The 19512-nt window shown below is 44.9% G+C and overlaps 1 protein-coding gene across 4 annotated transcripts; it reads left to right on the forward strand.

Moving 5' to 3' along the window:
• The first annotated feature begins 2259 nt into the window (after nucleotides 1-2259).
• GOLGA7 (golgin A7) lies at nucleotides 2260-19157 on the forward strand. 4 transcript variants are annotated; one of them, XM_043454023.1, is made up of 6 exons: nucleotides 2260-2361; nucleotides 2691-2823; nucleotides 7775-7927; nucleotides 13946-14047; nucleotides 15284-15346; nucleotides 17765-19157. In XM_043454023.1, exons 2-5 carry the CDS (start codon nucleotides 2713-2715, stop codon nucleotides 15329-15331), a joined length of 414 nt encoding a protein of 137 aa, XP_043309958.1. In that variant the 5' UTR covers nucleotides 2260-2361; nucleotides 2691-2712; the 3' UTR covers nucleotides 15332-15346; nucleotides 17765-19157. The 4 variants fall into 4 exon arrangements, with proteins under 4 accessions (XP_043309958.1, XP_043309959.1, XP_043309956.1 ...); XM_043454024.1 differs by lacking the exon at nucleotides 2260-2361 and adding an exon at nucleotides 2397-2475; XM_043454021.1 differs by lacking the exon at nucleotides 2260-2361 and having other exon boundaries at nucleotides 2516-2823; nucleotides 15279-15346.
• Nucleotides 19158-19512: the final 355 nt, after the last annotated feature.

A 19512-nucleotide genomic window follows, 5' to 3' on the forward strand; every position in this document is an offset into this window, starting at 1 on the left:
TCCTACACACACATTCCTATGATATAGTTTAGTTTTTAAATTAGGCTCAGTAAGAGATTAACAACAATGACTAATAATAATGAAAGTGAAAGTTCAACACTCAGTCGTGTCAGCGTATCCACTCTCTGTGACCCCAGAGCCTGCTAGACTCCTCTGTCCGTGAGCTTCTCCAGGCAAGAATACTGGAGTGGGTTGCCATTCCCTTCTCTAGGGGATCTTCCTGACCTAGGAATTGAACCTGGGTCTCCCGCACTATAGGCAGAATCTTTACCGTCTGAGCCACCAGAGAAGCCCCAGCTAATAATAATAGAACAATGATAGTATATTGTAATGAAAACTAAGTGAATGTGGTCTCTCAGAATATCTTATTGCACTGTATTCACCCTTCTCTTATGATCATGCGAGATGATAAAGTAACTATGTGAGGAGAGGAAGTGAGATGAATGACTTGGCATTGTGATATAGCCTTAGGCTGTATTAACTTCCGACACTAGGTCAGAGGATCATCTGTTTCAGGTAACCCTGGATCATGATTGTGAGTGACTGGATGTCAGTGGCTGAGGTGGATGATTGGGAAATCCCAAAGAGATAGAGCCAACAGCAAGAGATTTCATCACAGTAAATCGGGAAAGGAGTACATCAAGGCTGTATATTGTCAGCCTGTTTATTTAACTTCTATGCAGAGTATATAATGAGAAATGCCAGGCTGGACAAAGCACAAGCTGGAATCAAGACTGCCAGGAGAAATATCAATAGCCTCAGATATGCAAATGACACCACCCTTATGGCAGAAAGCAAAGAAGAACTAAAGAGCCTCTTGATGAAAGTGAAAGCAGAGAGTGAAAAAGTTGGCTTAAAACTCAACATTAAAAAAAAACAAAACAAAAAAACAAAAAAAAAAACTCAACATTCAGAAAACTAAGATCACAGCATCTGGTCCCATCACCTCGTGGCAAATAGATGGAAACAGTGAGAGACCTTATTTCGGGGGGCTCCAAACTCACTGCAGATGGTGATTGCAGCCATGAAATTAAAAGATGCTTGCTCCTTGGAAGAAAAACTATGACCAACCTAGACAGCATATTAAAAAGCAGAGACATTACTTTGCTAACTAAGATCCGTCTAGTCAAAGCTATGGTTTTTCCAGTAGTCATGTACGGATGTGAGAGTTGGACCATAAAGAAAGCTGAGCGGCAAAGAATTGATGCTTTTGAACTGTTACGTTGGAGGAGACTCTTGAAAGTCCCTTGGACTGCAAGGAGATCCAACCAGTCTGTCCTAAAGGAAATCAGTCCTGAATATTCATTGAAAGGACTGATGCTGAAGCTGAAACTCCAATACTTTAGCCACCTGATGTGAAGAACTGACTCACTGGAACAGACCCTGATGCTGGGAAAGATTGAGGGCAGGAGAAGAAGGGGATGACAGAGGATGAGATGGTTGGATGACATCTCCGACTTGATGGACATGAATGTGAACAAGCTCTGAGAGTTGGTGATGGACAGGGAAGCCTGGCGTGCTGCAGTCCATGGGGTCGCAAAGAGTCGGACAGGACTGATCGATTGAACTGAACTGACTCAAAATAGGCACACAATTTAAAACATGAATTGTTTATTTCTGGAAACTTCCATTTCATCTTTTCAGATTGAAGATGACTGGAGGGAGAGGTGGTAATTGAAACCTGGGAAAGCAAAACAAAGGTTAAGGTGGAATAGTGTATCAGCCAGACACACCAGGGCCTTCTGTGGCTGCCTTGCAAAGGTATGCTGAGCTTGGGGAGGGCGCCAAGGGCCCACACAAGCCTCTCAGGTCACGTGAGGGGTGGAGGCTGGGGTGCTGGATGAAAATCTTTGGGGTGGAAGGAAAAGACAACACCTCCAGGAAAGCTGGAGGAGGGGATGCGTGTGAGCGGTTTGTTTTGTACGTGTAAACTGAGAGCTCCAATCAAAAGCGAAAATAAAACCTTACAGTCAGTGATTAGAAACTCTGTCCGCACGACGAACGAGAAAATGACACAGCAGGGAAATGACACAGGGCAGAAATCCCCAGCCTACAGGCCAAGAACCCTCTGGGGAGTTCAGTCTGCACCGTTCTCCCCGCCGCCAGGCCCAGCGGATCCTGCGGCCCCGCCCCCCCGGGCCCGCAGTCCCACCCCCCCGGGCCTGAGACCCCGCCCCGGCTCCCGCCCCGCAGCCCCGCCCCGCAGCCCCGCCCGGCCTCTTCCTTCCAGCCGGACTCCTACGGGCAGGGCGGGGGGCGGAGTCCGCCCGGGCCCCGCCCACAGCGCGTCCCCGCACGGTAGCGCGCAGTCTCGACAGGATCGCTTTACGGCCGGAGGAGAGGGTGGGTCCTAGACTTGAGGTAGGTGCTCGAGCAGAGGGGCGGGGAGGGGTGGGGTGGAAAAGAGGCCTTTTGCGGCAGGACGTAAGTGGCGGCGTAGGCGTTGCGACAGCAGCTGGAGGGCAGAGGAGGCGGGTTCGTGTTTCCCGGGCCGAACCGGGCTGTGGGGGGGCGCGGGGCCTGGGCAGGGGAGGGAGCTGAAGGGCCGTGGTTCCAGCATGGGTGAAGGGGAGTGGGGCCGGGGGGCCTTGGGCCGCTCTGGGCGCTGGGTGTGTCTGCGGGGCTGGCGGGCCGTGGTCCTGGGTCCAGGCCGGGGGTATGACCGTGGTTGGTGTCCCCCGAACCCGCAGCGCGGCCCGTCCTGTCCTCGCCATGAGGCCGCAGCAGGCGCCGGTGTCCGGGAAGGTCTTCATTCAGCGAGACTACAGCAGTGGCACCCGCTGCCAGTTCCAGACCAAGTTCCCCGCGGAGCTGGAGAACCGGGTACGCAGCCGGGCTCCCCGCACCTGCTCTGGGGCCAGGGCGACGGTGGGGTGCGGGTCCGGGAGGGGCCGGGCACAGCAGGGGCCTGGGCCAGGGCTGTGCCAGGAGGGGGCTGGTAAGCAAGACCCGGTGTCGGGAGCAGGAGGAATGAGGCCAAGCCGCCGGGCCGGGTGACCTGATGATGGCCTGGGCCGGAATCGGTACGCCGCCGTCCACCCCACCCCATCCCGGGTTACTGACCTCAGTGATGAGGCGCTTGATTCCTGACCCTCCCGGCCACCCACCTCCGCGTGTTGTGTAAGCTGCATTCTCCAACCTCACCACTCAAAGGAGATCACCATCCGAGTGACGGGCATCCCGCCGCTTGTGCTGGTTTATTATTCGGTGCTGTGCTGGGCAGCGCAGACAGGCCTTCTCTGAACCTTGAAAACCAGAGCAGTGCATGGGTCTGGGCAGGGAAGTAATCTCAGAACGAGGCCCTCAGCTGGTTCCTCGTGCTGATTATCGCTGGGAGCCGACTTTTGTTGGCCTGTGGGTCAGAACTGTCATCAGAATGTGGGTCCTTTGGGCGGTCTTGCGCTCAGGAAGGGGTGTTTCCCCTTTTTTCAGACTTAGTAAAAAGAATAATAATGGTCATTGGATCTCACTGTAAAGGTGCAGCGAAGTGAGCCTATGTATGTGTTTTCTTGTGCCTAGGTGTGTTCACACACCCAAAGACAGACTGTCTGGTCTTGAGGTTTGTAACCTGAACCTGACTGTTGTGTCCTGCTCAGAGGTCAGCTTCTGGTTAGATGGGAGCAGATTTTGTGGTTCTTTCCTCTTTGACAAGAGGGTGAGGGAGTCAGGGGTGATTGGGCATGGGTGTGGAGCTGTGAAGTGCTGGCTGTGGAGTAGGCAGGTGTCGATGAGCATATCCTGGAGCAATGTGCAGCAGTCACTTAAAATTAGTTTGTGGGGGGGTAGGTCGTTCTACCTGACTGCCAAGGTGGGAAGATCAACAAAGATCAATGACTGTGTGCTTTGGCTTGACTTAGAACCCTCAGCAGGTTAGTGGCCCAAGTATGTTTCTTTAAATGCAAATTAAGGACCCAGCACACCTTATAAAGATGATTTGTAGATTAGTTTGTTTGTTACATGCCCTGTAATTGTTGCAGTTTGTTGTCGCCACATTACGAGATAACTCAGCCTGACACTAGCTGGACACCTCTGTGGTGGTTTGAGAAGATAGAAATTGAGCAAGTTGCCTGTTGGCTAGAGCTACTGAATGTGGTTTTTTAAATAATTTAGCATTACAGTTAACAGGCCTTTTTAGTACTTATATGAAATAGATCAAATGTTTCACTTTTAAGTCTCTTAGGGAAACTCTGACTTAATACTGTTTATGTGCTTTCAGATCAGAATGTAAACAACTCTTTCACCCCACACTTGTTTGGATGTCACTTGATGCTTTGTTTAAAGGATTTAAAAGTCAAACTTCCAGCTCATAATTGAGCCAAGTCTATTTATGCAGAATCAGACTTGAGCCTTCAACTCTGTGTGTGGTGGAGCCTTTATTTTATGTTCTGAGTACTGTGTGTGTGTGCGCTTAGTCGCTCAGTCATGTCAGACTCTTTGCAACCCCATGGAATATAGCCCGCCAGGCTCCTCTGTCCATGGAGATTCTCCAGGCAAGAATACTAGAGTGGGTTGCCATGTCCTTCTCCAGGGGATCTTCCCAACCCAAGAAGCAAACCCAGGTCTCCCACATTGCAGGCAGATTCTTTACCATCTGAGCCACCAGGGAATCCCAAGAATACTGGAGTGGGTAGCTTATCCCTTCTCCAGGGCATCTTCCCGACCCAGGAATTGAACCAAGATCTCCTGCGTTCCAGACAGATTCTTTATCAGCTGAGCTACCCGTGAAATTTTTTTTTTTCTTTTTAAATGTTTGGGTTAAAACACTAGCTTATACTTTAAACTGTTTGGGGAAGCTTTGATTTTTTTTTTTTTTAAGTGTGTTGAGATTAAATTTAAATTACAGGTTTAAATTTTCCTTGCTTTGTTTGATGGAAAATTGAAAGGTTTCTTTCTTTGTTTCTCTACTGCTTAACCTAGAAATTGTGCTGATTGGGCTGCCACTGAGGCTGCGTCTCCCTTGGTGAGAACGTCGTACTTGGCAATGTAATAGAGAGAGGAATAAACATACAGCTGTTTTGTATGACTTTAAAGCATTAAACACACACATTTGTACCCTTTAATTTGGGAGTAAGAACAAGTTCTGTGTGTTAACAAGTTTACTTTCTCACTGCCTCTGAGAACGTAATACTTTGATGTGTAAGCGCTTTGTCGCCACATTTCATTAAAGGAAAGCTCGATTCTTAACTTTAGCCAGCATACAGACATCTTAGGAACCCTTGGTGTGGGCAGAAAGAGAAGTGAGTGAGCTATCATTGAGGCATTTGTTCCCTGCATCCCTTTAAAACTATGTCTCTACAGCCGGTCAGTAGAAATCACCTCTGACTTGTTACCTTTGATAAGCTTCAGCCTGTTGCTTTCAGCAGATAGTTCAATACGAAACAAAAATTCTGGGGAGACGAGCCTGACTCCTATTTCCATTCAGACTTCCACTGTTTATTGGTCCAGATAGCTCCAACTGGACAAACCTCCAGATGCCGGTATAGCTGCTGTGTCGGTGTCCAGGTACCCAGAGGGGACCGCTGACGGCCGTGCTTCGTGGAGCCAGCAGGGCGTGTGAGCAAGGCTGGGCTGCCCCGCAGAGCCCTTCATGTTGTGTGTCCTCGCCTTTACTGCTGCTTCTCATGCTTTTTTTAAACCTTTCCAAGAAACTCTTAACTTTTTTTTTTAGCCTCTTTTGGGGGGCTACGCTGCACAGCATACAGGATCTTAGTTCCCCAACCAGGGATTGAACCCAGGCCCTCGGCAGTGAAAGTGCCAAAACCTAACCACTGGACTGCCAGGGAACTCCCACCTTTTTTTTTGTTTGTTTGTTTTTAAATTAAACTTAAAAAAATCTTCACCTTGGATTTTTAAGTTTTTTTAAAAATGGTTTATGATTTGCCTCCATCCTGTAAAGCATTGCAGTCGTGGAATAACTTTTAAGAATTAGTGTTTCTGGTAGGATCTGTAATTCTAGATTGGAAAGAAATCAAATGTTTCTGGGCTGGGGACTTGCCTGGCCGTCTGGTGGTTAAGACTCAGCGCTTCCAAGGCAGGGGGCGCAGGTTTAGTCCGTGGTCAGGAAACTGAGATCACACAGACCACCTGGTGTGGCGGAAAAAAAAAAAAGTTTCTGGGTTGGATCACCTAGTTTTTAATTTCTATCCAAAGAAACATAAATAATTCAGAGAAGTTTCTTTTTCAGATCATAACATTGTAGATAAATCAAGTGCGAGTGTTTGAAATTGTTTGGACTTTCATGGTTTTACTGATGAGCAAACAGAAGACATTAACTTTGGGAGAACCAGGTGGAGATAACAATTTACCATCAACACTTGTTCACTGAGCAGTTCTCCCCTAAGACTGTGTCCTGGGAATGGTGACAGGTTGCCTAGGTGACCATTAGTGACACGGCACATCTTCAAGTGGTGGCCCTGGCTCCCAGCTCTGTCCACACCCACCCAGCCCTCGTCGGAAACACTCCTGTTCTGGGAGATTTAAAGTAGCTCCTTTTAAAAGGCAGGTTGAGTCACCACCACTTTAAGATTTTCATGCGTTTGGCTCATTGAATCTTCACCATTTTCCACATGAAGGACAAGGCAGCTGCCTCTTACCTAAAGGTTTTTTAATAGCTTAAGGTTGATCATCTGTTAACAAAGAATTATGTTCTTGGAGCATAATTTTGGAAATGTTTTGGAAATTCGGAAATGTTCTGTCTCAAAGTGTATGTTAAGGTTTTTGGAGTTTCTTTCTGAGTCTGCTTCTATGTAAAGCCTGCATAAAGGAAAGAATTAATATGTAAGTGGGTATTAGTTTTAGGAATAAGGGGGATACTGTGTGAGAGCAGGCTGAGGATAAGGACAGATAAGTTGGGCTTTGTTACCTACCGAGAATGATAGAATTGGGTGAAATGCTCTACCATGGGCCCTGAAATTCCTATGGAGGTTTGAAATAGACAAAGTACTGTTAAAAGAAGAAAGGAAAGGGATAGTGGAAGAAGAAAGTGAAAGTAGGTGATCAGAGAAAAGGAGATATGACAGTCGTGTTAGTACACGTGTTAGGTGATGGCATCATGGACTAGAGAAAGGTCATAGGCGTCCTTGGTGAGAAGAGCCCTGCGGTAGTGGGAGATTTTGCCTTTTCCAGCGCGAGCTCTTAGTAACCAAGTAGTTACTGTAAAAGAGATGGGAGATCATACCGAGTTTGCCCCTTTTGATCTGCTGAGAGTGTCCTTACTCCCCTTTTTGGCATTTAGGGACCACGATTTAAGATCACCTGCCCTTTCCAGGTAAGGGGAGCATGCCGCCCCTCCTCGGGTGCCCCCACGTACTTCACGCACGCCTCAGTCCCAGCGTTCTGTTGGCTTCTTGTGTTTCCACTGTTCCGTGTCTGTTAGGCTCATGACTAAATGCCGTGAGGACGAGTCAGTGCCTTGCTCATCTTTCTCCAAGGCCTGTGGAGATGCCCGATGCTACGAGCTCTGTAAATGTGAACGTGGGAGAATGGAGGGCCGGAAGGACTGTGTTATTTAATTAAGTTACTTGTGATTCAGCACAGAGGATCGGGAGACACCCTTTTCAGCCTGGACATAGCACAGTGTCCAAAAGAAGGATGAAACTAAACAAACACTAACCAGTTTCAGCAACTTAGATCCAGATTTAATCACCTAAAAGTTTGTTTGCTGACAGATAAGAATGTTGACAAAACAGTGACCTAATTAGGGATCGAAAGCAGGAATGAGGTGTTCATCTTTTTTTTTTCCAAAACTTATGTTAAAATTCTTTTCTCTGTACAGATTGATCGGCAGCAATTTGAAGAAACAGTTCGGACCCTAAATAACCTTTATGCCGAGGCCGAGAAGCTCGGGGGCCAGTCGTATCTGGAAGGCTGCCTGGCTTGTCTAACAGCGTACACCATCTTCTTGTGCATGGAAACTCACTATGAGAAGGTAAGCCTACCTGTGTTTTCCCAATCTCTTACAATCATTAAAAAAAAAAAATGGGTTTGTTACAGGTTATGTTTACATGGTGACACTTGCTATAAAATTTAAGGGGCCTTTTACAGTAATAATAATTCAGATTTTATTGTTGCTTCTACGACCAGACACATAGAAGAGTACTGAGTTTTTATTTCCCCAATTTCTACCCTCCATCTTCTCCTCCCACCTGAGTCCTTGTCTTCCCTTTGAACTGTCTGCTGGAGCCAGAGCTACTGGCTTCTCAACTCAGGGGTCCGAAAGTCAAGCCTCACACCCCCCACTTGTTCAGTGGCACCCCGTCTTTTTCGCCCAGCATCTTCGGGTAGGGGTCGAGAAGAGGGAAATTGTATCAGTAGTCAGACCGAGCTGTCTTCCGTTTTCCCATTCATTAACTTTATGACACCTGATTTATGCCCTTGTGACGTCTCTCCCAGACCAACACCACAGCCTCAGATCCTCTTTCCTCTCCTTGCCTCCCCTCTTTCCTCCTCCTCTTTCCTCTTCCTTTTCCAAACAGCTGCAGTGTCGTGAAACACAGCCATGCCTCTCCTGCAGCGTGAGGGGCCTGCTCAAGCCCCCTCCCAGCCCTCTCTCACCCCATCCTCACTTTGTGTTTCAGCCAGGCGCACCCTCTGAGAAGTCTTCCTCCCCCTGAAATGCCCTTCCCATGTCCGGATTGCCTCAGTCCTCGGTCCCCCTTTCAGCTGACTTTTCATCTGCTCTCCTAGTTGGGTTCCTTCTCTCCTCTCTGTCCCCACAGCGCTTTACTGGACTCTGTTTTCTGGTACTTAAGCACTCTCTGCCAAGGAATGTAGCATTTATATTCCTGTCTTACTTGCCCGTCAAGTGTGTGTTTTTCTTGCGATCAAGGACAGTGTCTCCCTCTCGATGCCTAGCACGAGGCCTTGGGCGTAGGAGGCACTCGTTGTGTGTGAAATGAATGGATGTACATTGATCACAGTAGAGCCCTAGTAGATCATTCCGATCTGACCACGTTTAGAAAGGGAAGGCTCTAAGGAGCTAAGTATCACACCACCCGGCCGACATCTCCCCGTGACTGTCTTGCACTCCACATGGTGGAGAGCGGACACAGGTGCGGCTCCAATATTTTGAGCCGTAGGCTGAACGTGCCGCTGTGTTCTTCTTTGCCATCCTGGTGTGAGCCCCCCAGTGAACATTGAAAGAGCTAAACAGGTAGTTTATGTCCTTCTCCATGTCACACATGTTCTTTCCTGCTTAACATTCCACATCAGAAGTCACAAAGGATCCGTATCCACTTTCAGTCTGTTTTGTCTTAGCAGCTTCTCTTTAGTGATACTTTTGGTGAGTGAAGGGACGTGGGATCCATTCGATTAATATTTGTTGAACACCTACTCTGCTAAGCACTGTGCAGAGGATATAACCGAATGGGCACACATGGTTACTGACGTTGTGGAATTTATAAGTCTGGTAAAAACTGATCCTAAGGAAACAAAGCCCACAGAATTGTAAGTTGTGATAAATGCCTTGGAAAAAAACCAAGCTTCCCTAGGATAGAACATAACCAGAGAGACTAATTTAGATGGGGTGGTCAGAAAGGGCCTCTGGGGTGCTAACATTTAGCTGCCATGTGAAGGATGGGGAGCCTGGGGCCTTTCAGGAGGATGGAGGAGGATGCGCAGAGCGTGGGTCCCCCATGCGGAGGAGGGGAGGGCGGAGGTGACGGGAGAGGTGAGGAGACTTGCGTCTTGCCCCGTGGAGTGTGTGCTCCATGGAGAGAGGCTTAGATTTGATTTCCAGGCAGGGAAGGATCACTGCAACTTTTCAGGCAGTAGGGTGGTAGGATCTGATTTTCACTTTAAACAGATTTCTTGGCTCTGGGGAAGAAAGGTATAAAAGTGCGAGTGAGACACTTCGTAGAAGTCCAGCAGGAGAGGAGGAGAGCCTGGGCAGGGAGGGAGCGGCAGGGATGGCAGGAGGTGAGCGGATCCAGGGGACGAGGTGGTGGAGGAGGAGCCGGGCACGCTGAGGAGCCACTGACCACGGGAGGGGGTGGGCGGGGAGGGCTGGGCACGCGCAGGTAATAAGACAGTCATGCCACGTGGCTGTCGAAGACGTGTAATGTCGTCAACTTAAGGCAGAAATATGTCCTCCAGAGTGTTTTATTCATGCCTCATGAAATATTACATGCTTGAATTGTTATTTCACTGTAGTTTTTAAATTTGTTGATAAGATTTTAATTAAGTTATTTTTGTGTGTGCCTTTGCTAAAACAGATAACAGATACCTGCCTCTGGCATCAGTTTTAAAAAGAAACTGATAATTGGGTGCCAGCCAGGTCATTTCCTAGTTTTGAGTCATGGGCAAGTTCATCTCTCCAAATCTGAGTTCTCAGTTGTAAGTGGGTCTTAGGCTGGTGGTTGCCAAGGAGTGGGGGTGGGTGTTAGCAGAAGCAGACCAGGAGACATAGGAAAGAAACCATCATGGAACCGAATATGAAAGAGAACGTGTGTACATGTGTAACTGAGTCATTTTGCTGGATAGCAGTAATTAGCATTGTTTAAAAAACAAAAAAGGTAAATCCAAAAAAGAAATGTAATGGATCTTTGCATTAATAAATTGCCTTACATATGGCAGGTGCTAAATAAAGTTTTCTTAAGATAGACTTAAAAATCAAGTTAGCGTGTGTGTATATATATGTTTTAATCAGATACGTGTGCGCTTACATGTACAGGTTTTTTTTTTTACCTTGAGTGTATAAGTGTATAAGTAATCTTTTTTAGCAGCTGCTAGTTTCTTTACTAAAACATTTAGCAACTCAATTAAAATCTTTTTTGATTATTATTTGATTATTTTGATTATTAATTTTGGAAGGCAGTTCTCAACATCAGAAAATAATGGACTTGAGTTCATAAGTAACATATAAGGTATTATTTTACAGGTCTAATTAAGGTCTCTTTTACAGAGTAAGTATTATAAAGCAAATAAAGACCCAATAAAATCAGTCAAGAAACCCAAATTTATGGCACATTTTAGAAATATGTGATTTTATATTAGAAATTTGGACATGAATTGACTAGATCATGCAAAGTACATAACTGGAATGGTCATAATAAAGATATAATCTCCATGTACTTTTAAAAGAAAACATTGTAAATGTGTATTTGTATTTTTGATAAGATGATAAAAATGTTAGAGCACTCAGCCACTCCCTCTCTCCAGTTTGCCCCTCAGGAATTCCTGTGCTATTATTTTCTACTTTATGAAGGGACAAAATTGAGTCATTTAGTCTTTATTGTTTTAAACACTAAAACTTCCAGTCTACAAACAGTAAGCCAAGTATAATGACACTTACACTTTGTCGCGTGGGTTAAATTTTTTGAGATTGTAAATAGGCCTTTTAAAACCCACTAGAACAATCACGCTTTTTTTCCCCCTATAATGTGCTATTTATTGATTTACAATGAAGATAAAGGCTTCAGTGTTAGTCCTCTCCATCGCCGCCCATTATAATCAGGGAACAGACGGGCCTGTGGAACCTTCTTCTTTCAGGAGCAGTTGCTACGTTCGTCCGCCAGAGACGTCCCTGCTGCCCCTGGGCTGTGGTCTGAAAAGAGCACAGTCAGAGGACTCAGAGCTTTCTGGAAACACTAAGCCTCTGGGCCTCTCACTCAGCCCCACCTCGGTTATCTTTCCTCGAGGGCTTTGAGAGGCTTATTCTCAAAGAGGACAATTGCCTTTCCTGAGGTCTGAGTGTTTAGCTTTGTAAATACTATACAAATTGAGGTTTTTATTGCAGGTTTGAAGGTAACAGATAATTTTGCTCAGTATTATAGTTTGTTTTAACAACGATTTACTAAAAATAGTGAAGTATGAATAAAACGTCAACACAGAGTTCCTTGAGGGCGAGAACGGTGCTCTGTCCTGTCCGGAGTGAGGTACAGGTTGACGCACGTCGGTGAGTTTTCTGTTGCTAACAACACATCTGGGTTAGCACGGTGCTGTCTTCACTGCGGTGCTGTAGGAGGATTTGCAGCTGGTATCCAAGGAAAGCTGATTGTCTTCTTTCTGAACTGAAACCCAAGTGTCCATGAGTGTTACCAAAGTTTAAACAAAGCCTCGCACAACAGAGTTATGCTTGGATCGAATAAAGGATGGCTGTGTCTTTGCTAATAACCTGTACTCGAGGCGGGGAGGAGAGCTGCGTGAAGGACTCCTTTCTTTGAAGCCAGCCATGCCGGCTGGGTTCTCACTGTCCCCCCAGTGTCAATGGACGGGGCGAGGGGAGCCCGGCTCTCCGGTCTCCAGCCCTGCAGGTGAACACAGAAGGAAGTTAGAGAGAAGAGGGAGAATCCTGAGTTGGGCACCTTCATGGGTGACTTGCTTCCCCTCTTTTTAGCATGATTTTAGCATGATTGACAGATGCTGGTGGAGAGGAACTGAGATTTTTTTCTTTTTTTTTTTTGCTCATAAAGAACAGGCACTGCTCAAATTCTTTGAGAGTTGAAAATAGGAGAATGACATACATACTTTAGGAAATCAGGTGAAAAAGTCTTTTCTTTAGAAATAGTATTCTTACATTACTTCATAACCCTGCAGATGGCTCTTTTAATAAAATCATGCTCTTTTTAAAAAAACGTAAAACATGAGATTGTATTATTCCCCAGAGATGTAAACTGAATAGACTGTTTATTGTCCTTCAATGAGAAAATCCGTTATATAAACAGCATAGTTTTCAATTCTAAATCAGTTTATGCCAAAGCAACTACATTTTATCATTCTAATATGTTGGTTTGGCCTGGTACATTATAGACCCACAGTTAAATCAGATTTCTTCATTTCCAGCTTTATTTTCATACAGTTCTTTTTTTCCCTTTATGTTGTGATCACATTTATCTGCGACTTTATCATATTCTGGTAGTGTGAATTTAAGGAAACATACAGTAATTAAAGAATTGGATCAAAGCCTCTTTGAAGATTAGAGCCAGCAAAGGATTATAATGACCTTGAATCTGAAATAAAACATGTGACTCTTTGATTTTGTGTATCGCTATTAAGATTTATTTTCTTCTAGGTTATCTGTCTCAGAATTGCCCTTAATAAAGCTTAAGATTTGGCAATTTCCAGAAGTTGCTTTTTATCCTATCTGGTTTTTGTCTACATTTGCTTTGACATTTACAACCTTAATGCTAAACTTATAAATTGAGGTTCCCATCTAGGACACAAGAGCAGGCTGCGGAGCAGCCTCCCATGCAGGCCAGGAGCCGGCGTGAGACCCTGGTCGCCGGAACCTCCGTGGCAGCCAGCACAAGCGTGCTCGATGAAGGAATCGGATTTTTCAGTTTTAGATGCACTGGACTCCCTTTGTTATAGGCCCGCTTTGTATTGTGACTTTAAATTGATGAAAATGTACAGCGGAGAAAGCAGTTCTTTCTTTCTTTTTCTTTGGTCGTGGGGGCGGTGTGGGGGGGTGTGTGCATGCCTTACACTTCGTGGGATCTGAGTTCCCCGATCGGGCATTCAGATGGGCCCTCAGCAGTGAGAGCGCCGAGTCCTGACCACTGGACTGCAGGGAAGTCCCGAGAAGCGTCTCTCAAGTGTCCAGGAGAAAGAGAGAGCCAGAAGCTGTCCCTGATATTAGAGGAGGTCACATGTCACATTTCCTGAGTAGGGAAGGGGAAGGCACGTAACGTGTGTGTCTGTGGTCACCTCCACATTTCTCCGTATCCAGGACGGAGGGAAGGGGCAGGAGGAAGCCGCGTGGCTGTATCTCTGTTTGGACTTGGGCTGTGTGGACTCAGGACTGGAGGATGGGGGGTCGGGGGGGGGGCGGCGGTGTTGGGGACCCGGGGCATGAGCCACGGAGTCAGAGCTGTCCCTCCACGTGAACACCCACGTCTTGCTTTGAAAACTAATTCCACTGCCTGAATATTTTGAAGTTCAGCTGAATAACTCACAAGGAAAATCTGATGAAGCTGATAAGAGAGCTGTGTTGTTTCTCTTTGGTCAGGTCCTGAAGAAAGTCTCCAAATACATCCAGGAGCAGAATGAGAAGATCTACGCCCCCCAAGGCCTCCTCCTGACAGATCCCATCGAGAGAGGACTGCGAGTTGTATCTTTTCAGTCCAGATCATGAGGTCTAAACATCTGATGGCCCCGTCGGCCCTGGCCAGAGAGAATTTCTCTCCATCTCGGTACCTGCCCCGGGCTCTGCTGCCGGAAGGCACACTCTCCCTCCAGCACGACTCCTTCCCGCAGGCCGTGCTGGTCTCGGGAGTGTTGAGTGTCGGGGCTGCCTTAGTCCTGGTGGCTGTGCAGCATCTTGTAGTAATAATGGGAGTGGGGTGAGTCATGCGTCTCAGCTGCAGAGGCTGCACCAAAGGCCCCTTTGAAATGCATGAACTCGGTGCGCGGAGAGCTCGGCGTCCAAATAAATCGCAGCTCCGTGGGTTCATCTGACTCGTTGAAATCAGTTACAGCTGCCAGATGTATCATTTCATTACCTTTGACATAACTGTGCATATTTTAGAGGCAGTTGACTTTGAAAATCACGCAGTTTATTTAGGTAATTTGGTAAATAAAATTGCACAAAAAATAATAATAATTTAGCTTGATAACGAGTAAAATAAAAAACTGGGTAAAATAAATTTTTTTTAAAAAAACCTAGGTCAGATAATCCCAGGCCTTCCGGCTGATAATAATTTCAACAGTTTTATTATACTTGTAGCAGTGTTTCTTAAACTTTTAGAGATCATGAGCTCTCTCCCAAGAAAAAGTTTGCATACAATTTCAGGGTGTTTTGAACCCCTGACATCATTGCTTCACTATGGATGCTCAGTTAAGAGCCCCCCTCTACCCTTAGTTCTGCAATAAAGTGTCCTTTTTCAGGTTCTTTTTTTCTTTTAAAAAATAATGTTTGGAGAGGAGTTCTGTGGTATACCACAAGCAATTACATTTCTTAAATTTTTCAGCAAGGTGTGGAAAACACCATGTTTAACTTAGGCGGGAGAAATTTTTAATAATTTGAAACAAGTAAGGCAAATAATAATTATTTTAATTACTTAAGTAATAATTTAAAATTATTTAAATGGTAATTAAAAATAAGTAAAGACAAGGGGGACTTCCCTAGCGGTCCAACAGTTAGGACTCCGAGCTTCCAGTCAGTGGGTGCAGGTTCAGCCCCACGTAGGGAACTAAGATCCCACATGCCGCAAGGTGCAGCCAAAAAATAAATTTTTTTTTAATTAAGTAAAGACAAGTCCACAGAGATCATACCCATCTTCTTGCCATAGTCTCTTTTTCTGTGTTCTGTTCTCTAGTGTGTTTTCTTAACAGCCATGCTGTTTAGATTGAAATTACCATTTATGAAGACAGAGGCATGAGCAGTGGAAGATAAACCATAGAATTAAAGGTAAATATGAAATTGTATGATTTATGTGCCATTTTTGTAATTTTGTAGGATGCATAAATTTTCTCACCTGCATTATAAATACTGGCATACTCTTTGTACTGACTTGATACTTAAAATGTGCCATTAACCCAAATTCTGTTAACCCAAGTGATAGTTTAATCCTGATTTTTTTTCTTCCCCCTTTGTTGTTTTCAGACTGGTTTTGTTATTACTTTGTTTTGGGGGTTTTGGGAGAGGGTCTTATTTTAATATTTCAAAACTATACTGGACATTTTAATAGATGGGTCTTACACATAAAAATCAGTTCAGATATTTCCCTGACATTTTTTTCCCTGACAGATTTCCCTGTCATTATAGCCATGACAAATGGCTTTAATAACCAAAGAACCATTTCAGAGTAGGGAGATTCTAAATATTTCATGTATCTAAGTGGCTTCATAGCCCTTTAGAAGAAACCTTACCTCTAGTGGGTAGAACCATAAATGTTCATTTTCCTTAGAATGTTCATGTTCTCACGTATCCTTATAATGACGTTGAACAACTGAGCAACGAATTGATGAATGCTGGTGGGAATGTGTAGGAAGAATCACCTGGAAGCCCCCGTACCTTCTAAGTGACCAAAAAAATTGTCGATTTCTGCCTGTTCCCACCCTACGCCCCACCTCCCAGTGGTGTTCTACCGTGGTGCTGTCCTGCCCGAGTCCGCAGGCAGCTGTCCCAGCGGACTCACGGGAGGCCGCTCAGAAACAGATTCAACCGGAGCAGACAGGCTCCTTCCCAGGGCAGCAGTAATGATGCTCGCCGCTGTTTTGAGGGCATGGCTGTGTGCTAGGTGTTACACAGACGGTGTTTCCAGTTCTCACAAGAATCCTGCCCAGTATTTCCCCCACTTTACAGATAAGCAGACCAAGATAGGAAGAGATTAAGTGATGGTCTCCAGGTCACACATCTAATGAGTCCCAGGTTAGGAACCCGAGTCTGATTGACCATAAAACCTTGTCTTTACACCATACTTCGTGTAAGTACATGCAGCAGCAGAGACCTGGAGAAAGGAAAGAGTCCATCACATTATTCTAGGTGCTTTTCCCCTTCATTTCTTTTCCAATACCTTTTAAAAATAACATCCTGTCTTCCCTGTACCATTTGTTGAATGCTATTAATACACAGCTGCCTTCTCTGAGCTCTAGGGAATGTGTCCCCCGAGTTCTTACAAGCCACAGACCTGAATAATGACACCCTCTGCCATGGGTTTTATTCTTTCCTGAGGCTTTGTTTGGGAGCCCTTAGTGTTACCTGTTCACACACTTTCTCACGTGCGGTTTGCACACTGGTATTTCTCAGACGAGCAGCCGGGAGCCCCACGTGCGGTTGTTGTGACGGGCCGCTGGGATCCGTCTGTTTGATCAGTTGCAGCTGCGCCGCCTTGGCACAACCCATTTGTCATGACTCACTTTGCAGCTCTTATTGCTTTAATACACTGTTTTCCTGAGGTGGCGCGGGATTTGGAGCAATTGCACACCAGAGACGAATCTATCAATATTCAACAACAGTGAAATTTTGAAATGAGATTTACATTAGGAACTTGTGGTAATTTCATGAATGCAAATATTTTCGTTCAGTGTAATTTAGTTTTCAGAGCTGTGTGTTCCTCAGACCCGGGATCCTGTGTGGGCTGAGGTCTTAGAGGAGAGGGGAAAACTCTTTAAGAATAATGAATTCAGTTCTGTCATTTTTCTTAAGCGTACGTGGTGTCTGCAGGTTGGAGCATTATATGGGAATTAAAATTAATGACTTAAGAGCACACAAATCATGGAGGTGGCCTTTATTTAAAAAAAAAAAAAAAAGAACGTTATATTTTGCTCCTTTTAAAAAAGTTTGAATTTTTTTGATAATCATTCAACAAACTGTTGGTTGTTTTCTCTCTTCGGATTAAGATCATCATCTTTACTTAAAAAACAGAATGTAGCACTAATCCATCATGATAAATAAGTGATAATAAAAACACCCAGGGTTTGTGGGTGCCTGCTGTGTGCCTGCATCATTCACAACACCCTCTGAGGTCCGAGGCAGTGTCCCTGTTTTTCATACGAGGGCACTGAGGCCCAGAGGACTGCAGTTACTTGTCCAGGGCCCCAAACCGGCGGGTAGACAGGAGGCAGCCAGGCCTGGATTGGCCACGCACCCCTGTGCTGTGCTGCCTCTCGAGACATGGCTGGTCAGAGATGCAAACGTACAGGCTTGGATCTCTGGAGCCTTGAGCCGTGGACCCCCTTCGGCAGATGAGACAGAGCTGGGCATCTCAGTAGCCAGAGCCTGTGTTAATGGAGTTGCAGCCACACGTTGGGCGGTCACAGCAGCTGCTCTTGGGAGGTCAGTCGGCGCCCCTTTCTAAACCTTTGCTTCTCTCTGTAACTGCAGATCCCACCTCCAGCTGGGACCCTCACCTGTCCACCGGCCGACCGCAGAGTGTCCCCCCTACCTCCTCTCCAGAGCATCATTCCTTCGTATCTGCTGCCAGAGCCACGGTGCCATTCACTCCAAGGACTGACTTTCTAAAATTCCGCACCTGGAGTGACCTCTAGTCGCTCAGCATCCACTTTGTGTCTCCAAATCGTGTAGGACTCTGCAATCTTTTGATCAGTTTCTGAGAAAACGCGGTGAAGCATTTCACTTTTTTCATTCAAAGCTATTAAAAAATATGCAGTTGGTCAGCCCCACACAGTTTATTTCTGACCTGCCACCAGTACCAGTCATTCTCATCATTCCTCGGGCTTCAGCAAGTCACTTCCTAGCCAATGTTCAGTCTTACTCCCCCCAGATTCGTGAAATGCTTTTCTCCAGGATTTTGGTGAAGGGTGGGCTGGGTCTGGTTTTGCTAACACATCGCCCAGATTTCAGAGAACTACCAGTTTTGCTGTGACTCAAAGCTTAAAGATCTAGTTCTGCTGTTTAATTTCCCAAACTGAAACTCATTGGAAAAATAATGTATTATGTTACTTGTTTTATTACAGCAATTTCCTAATTAAAGCAGTATTTAATGCATTTTCCAGGTTTGGTTTTTTTTTTTTTTTTTTAGAATTCTATTATTACTGCATCACCTTGAACATTGGGAAGATGTGGTATGTGTAGCTTGTTCCTTATAAAAATAAGTAAGCACAATAAAGTGGATGCTAAACCATCAAACTCAAATGTCCCTGCTGTGTCCCTAATGTGTAATGAGCAAGTGTAATAAATATTTTAATTATAGTTTTGTTATAAATGTAACTTAAGAGAAAAAAAAATTTGATAGGAATAATACTGTATATTGCTAATTTTTAACTATCCCTACTGGCAGTCCTTATGATCCATAGACTTTATCATATACAGTATTCCGTGCACAGAAACATGTATGGTTGGTTCAAGTTCAGTAAAAGTGATTTCCAGCTAAAACTGTCGAGTCCTGAGTCACTGTTTGGAGTTCTTTTTTTGGCTGTATGTTCTCAGCATTGGGACTTCCCATACCCTTCACCATTGGGGTTTGAGAGCACTGTTTTGGGGAGAAGGATAAGACATGTATTAGGAGAGAATGAAACAGTTAAAAGTTTTACTTTCAGAGATGTTGTAGGTGCTAATACTGGATTTAACCTTTCAGATTTAATTTCTTTTATGAGTCTGTTAGTTATTCAGTAAATCCCATAGTTCTATGTAATATTTTAATTGTATAACTTGTTACTTTATAATAGCCTATAATAGTGTGTCTGTCTGCCTTTTCAACCCGTTGCAATAACTTTGCTGAAATATTAACACATTAGTAAAACTTTTCTTAAACAAATTGTCTCTGTGTCATATTTGGTGTGATTTGGTAAAGTGTAAATGATACGGTATTAAATTCGGCAGATAGACAATACTACGAGAACCCCTGGTTCAGTGCAGCTGAGTATTTTTAAACAAACATCTGACATTTATACAGTTTTTCACACTCAGCAGTTTTTTACATGCTTTATCTCTTAAATGAAGATATGTTAGCTACAGGGCTCCAAACCAAGAAATAGTGCCCAATAGTCAAAATGTATTCCATTAAATAAGAGATTGGAATGTGTCATTAGGGGAGAAGTATCACAGTATCGTGACGATCTTAGATCATCTGATGTCTCTTGTGTGTTTTTTTTTTGTTTTTGTTTTTTAAT

Source organism: Cervus canadensis, chromosome 31 (genome assembly GCF_019320065.1).
Source record: "Cervus canadensis isolate Bull #8, Minnesota chromosome 31, ASM1932006v1, whole genome shotgun sequence".
Lineage (NCBI taxonomy): Eukaryota > Metazoa > Chordata > Mammalia > Artiodactyla > Cervidae > Cervus > Cervus canadensis.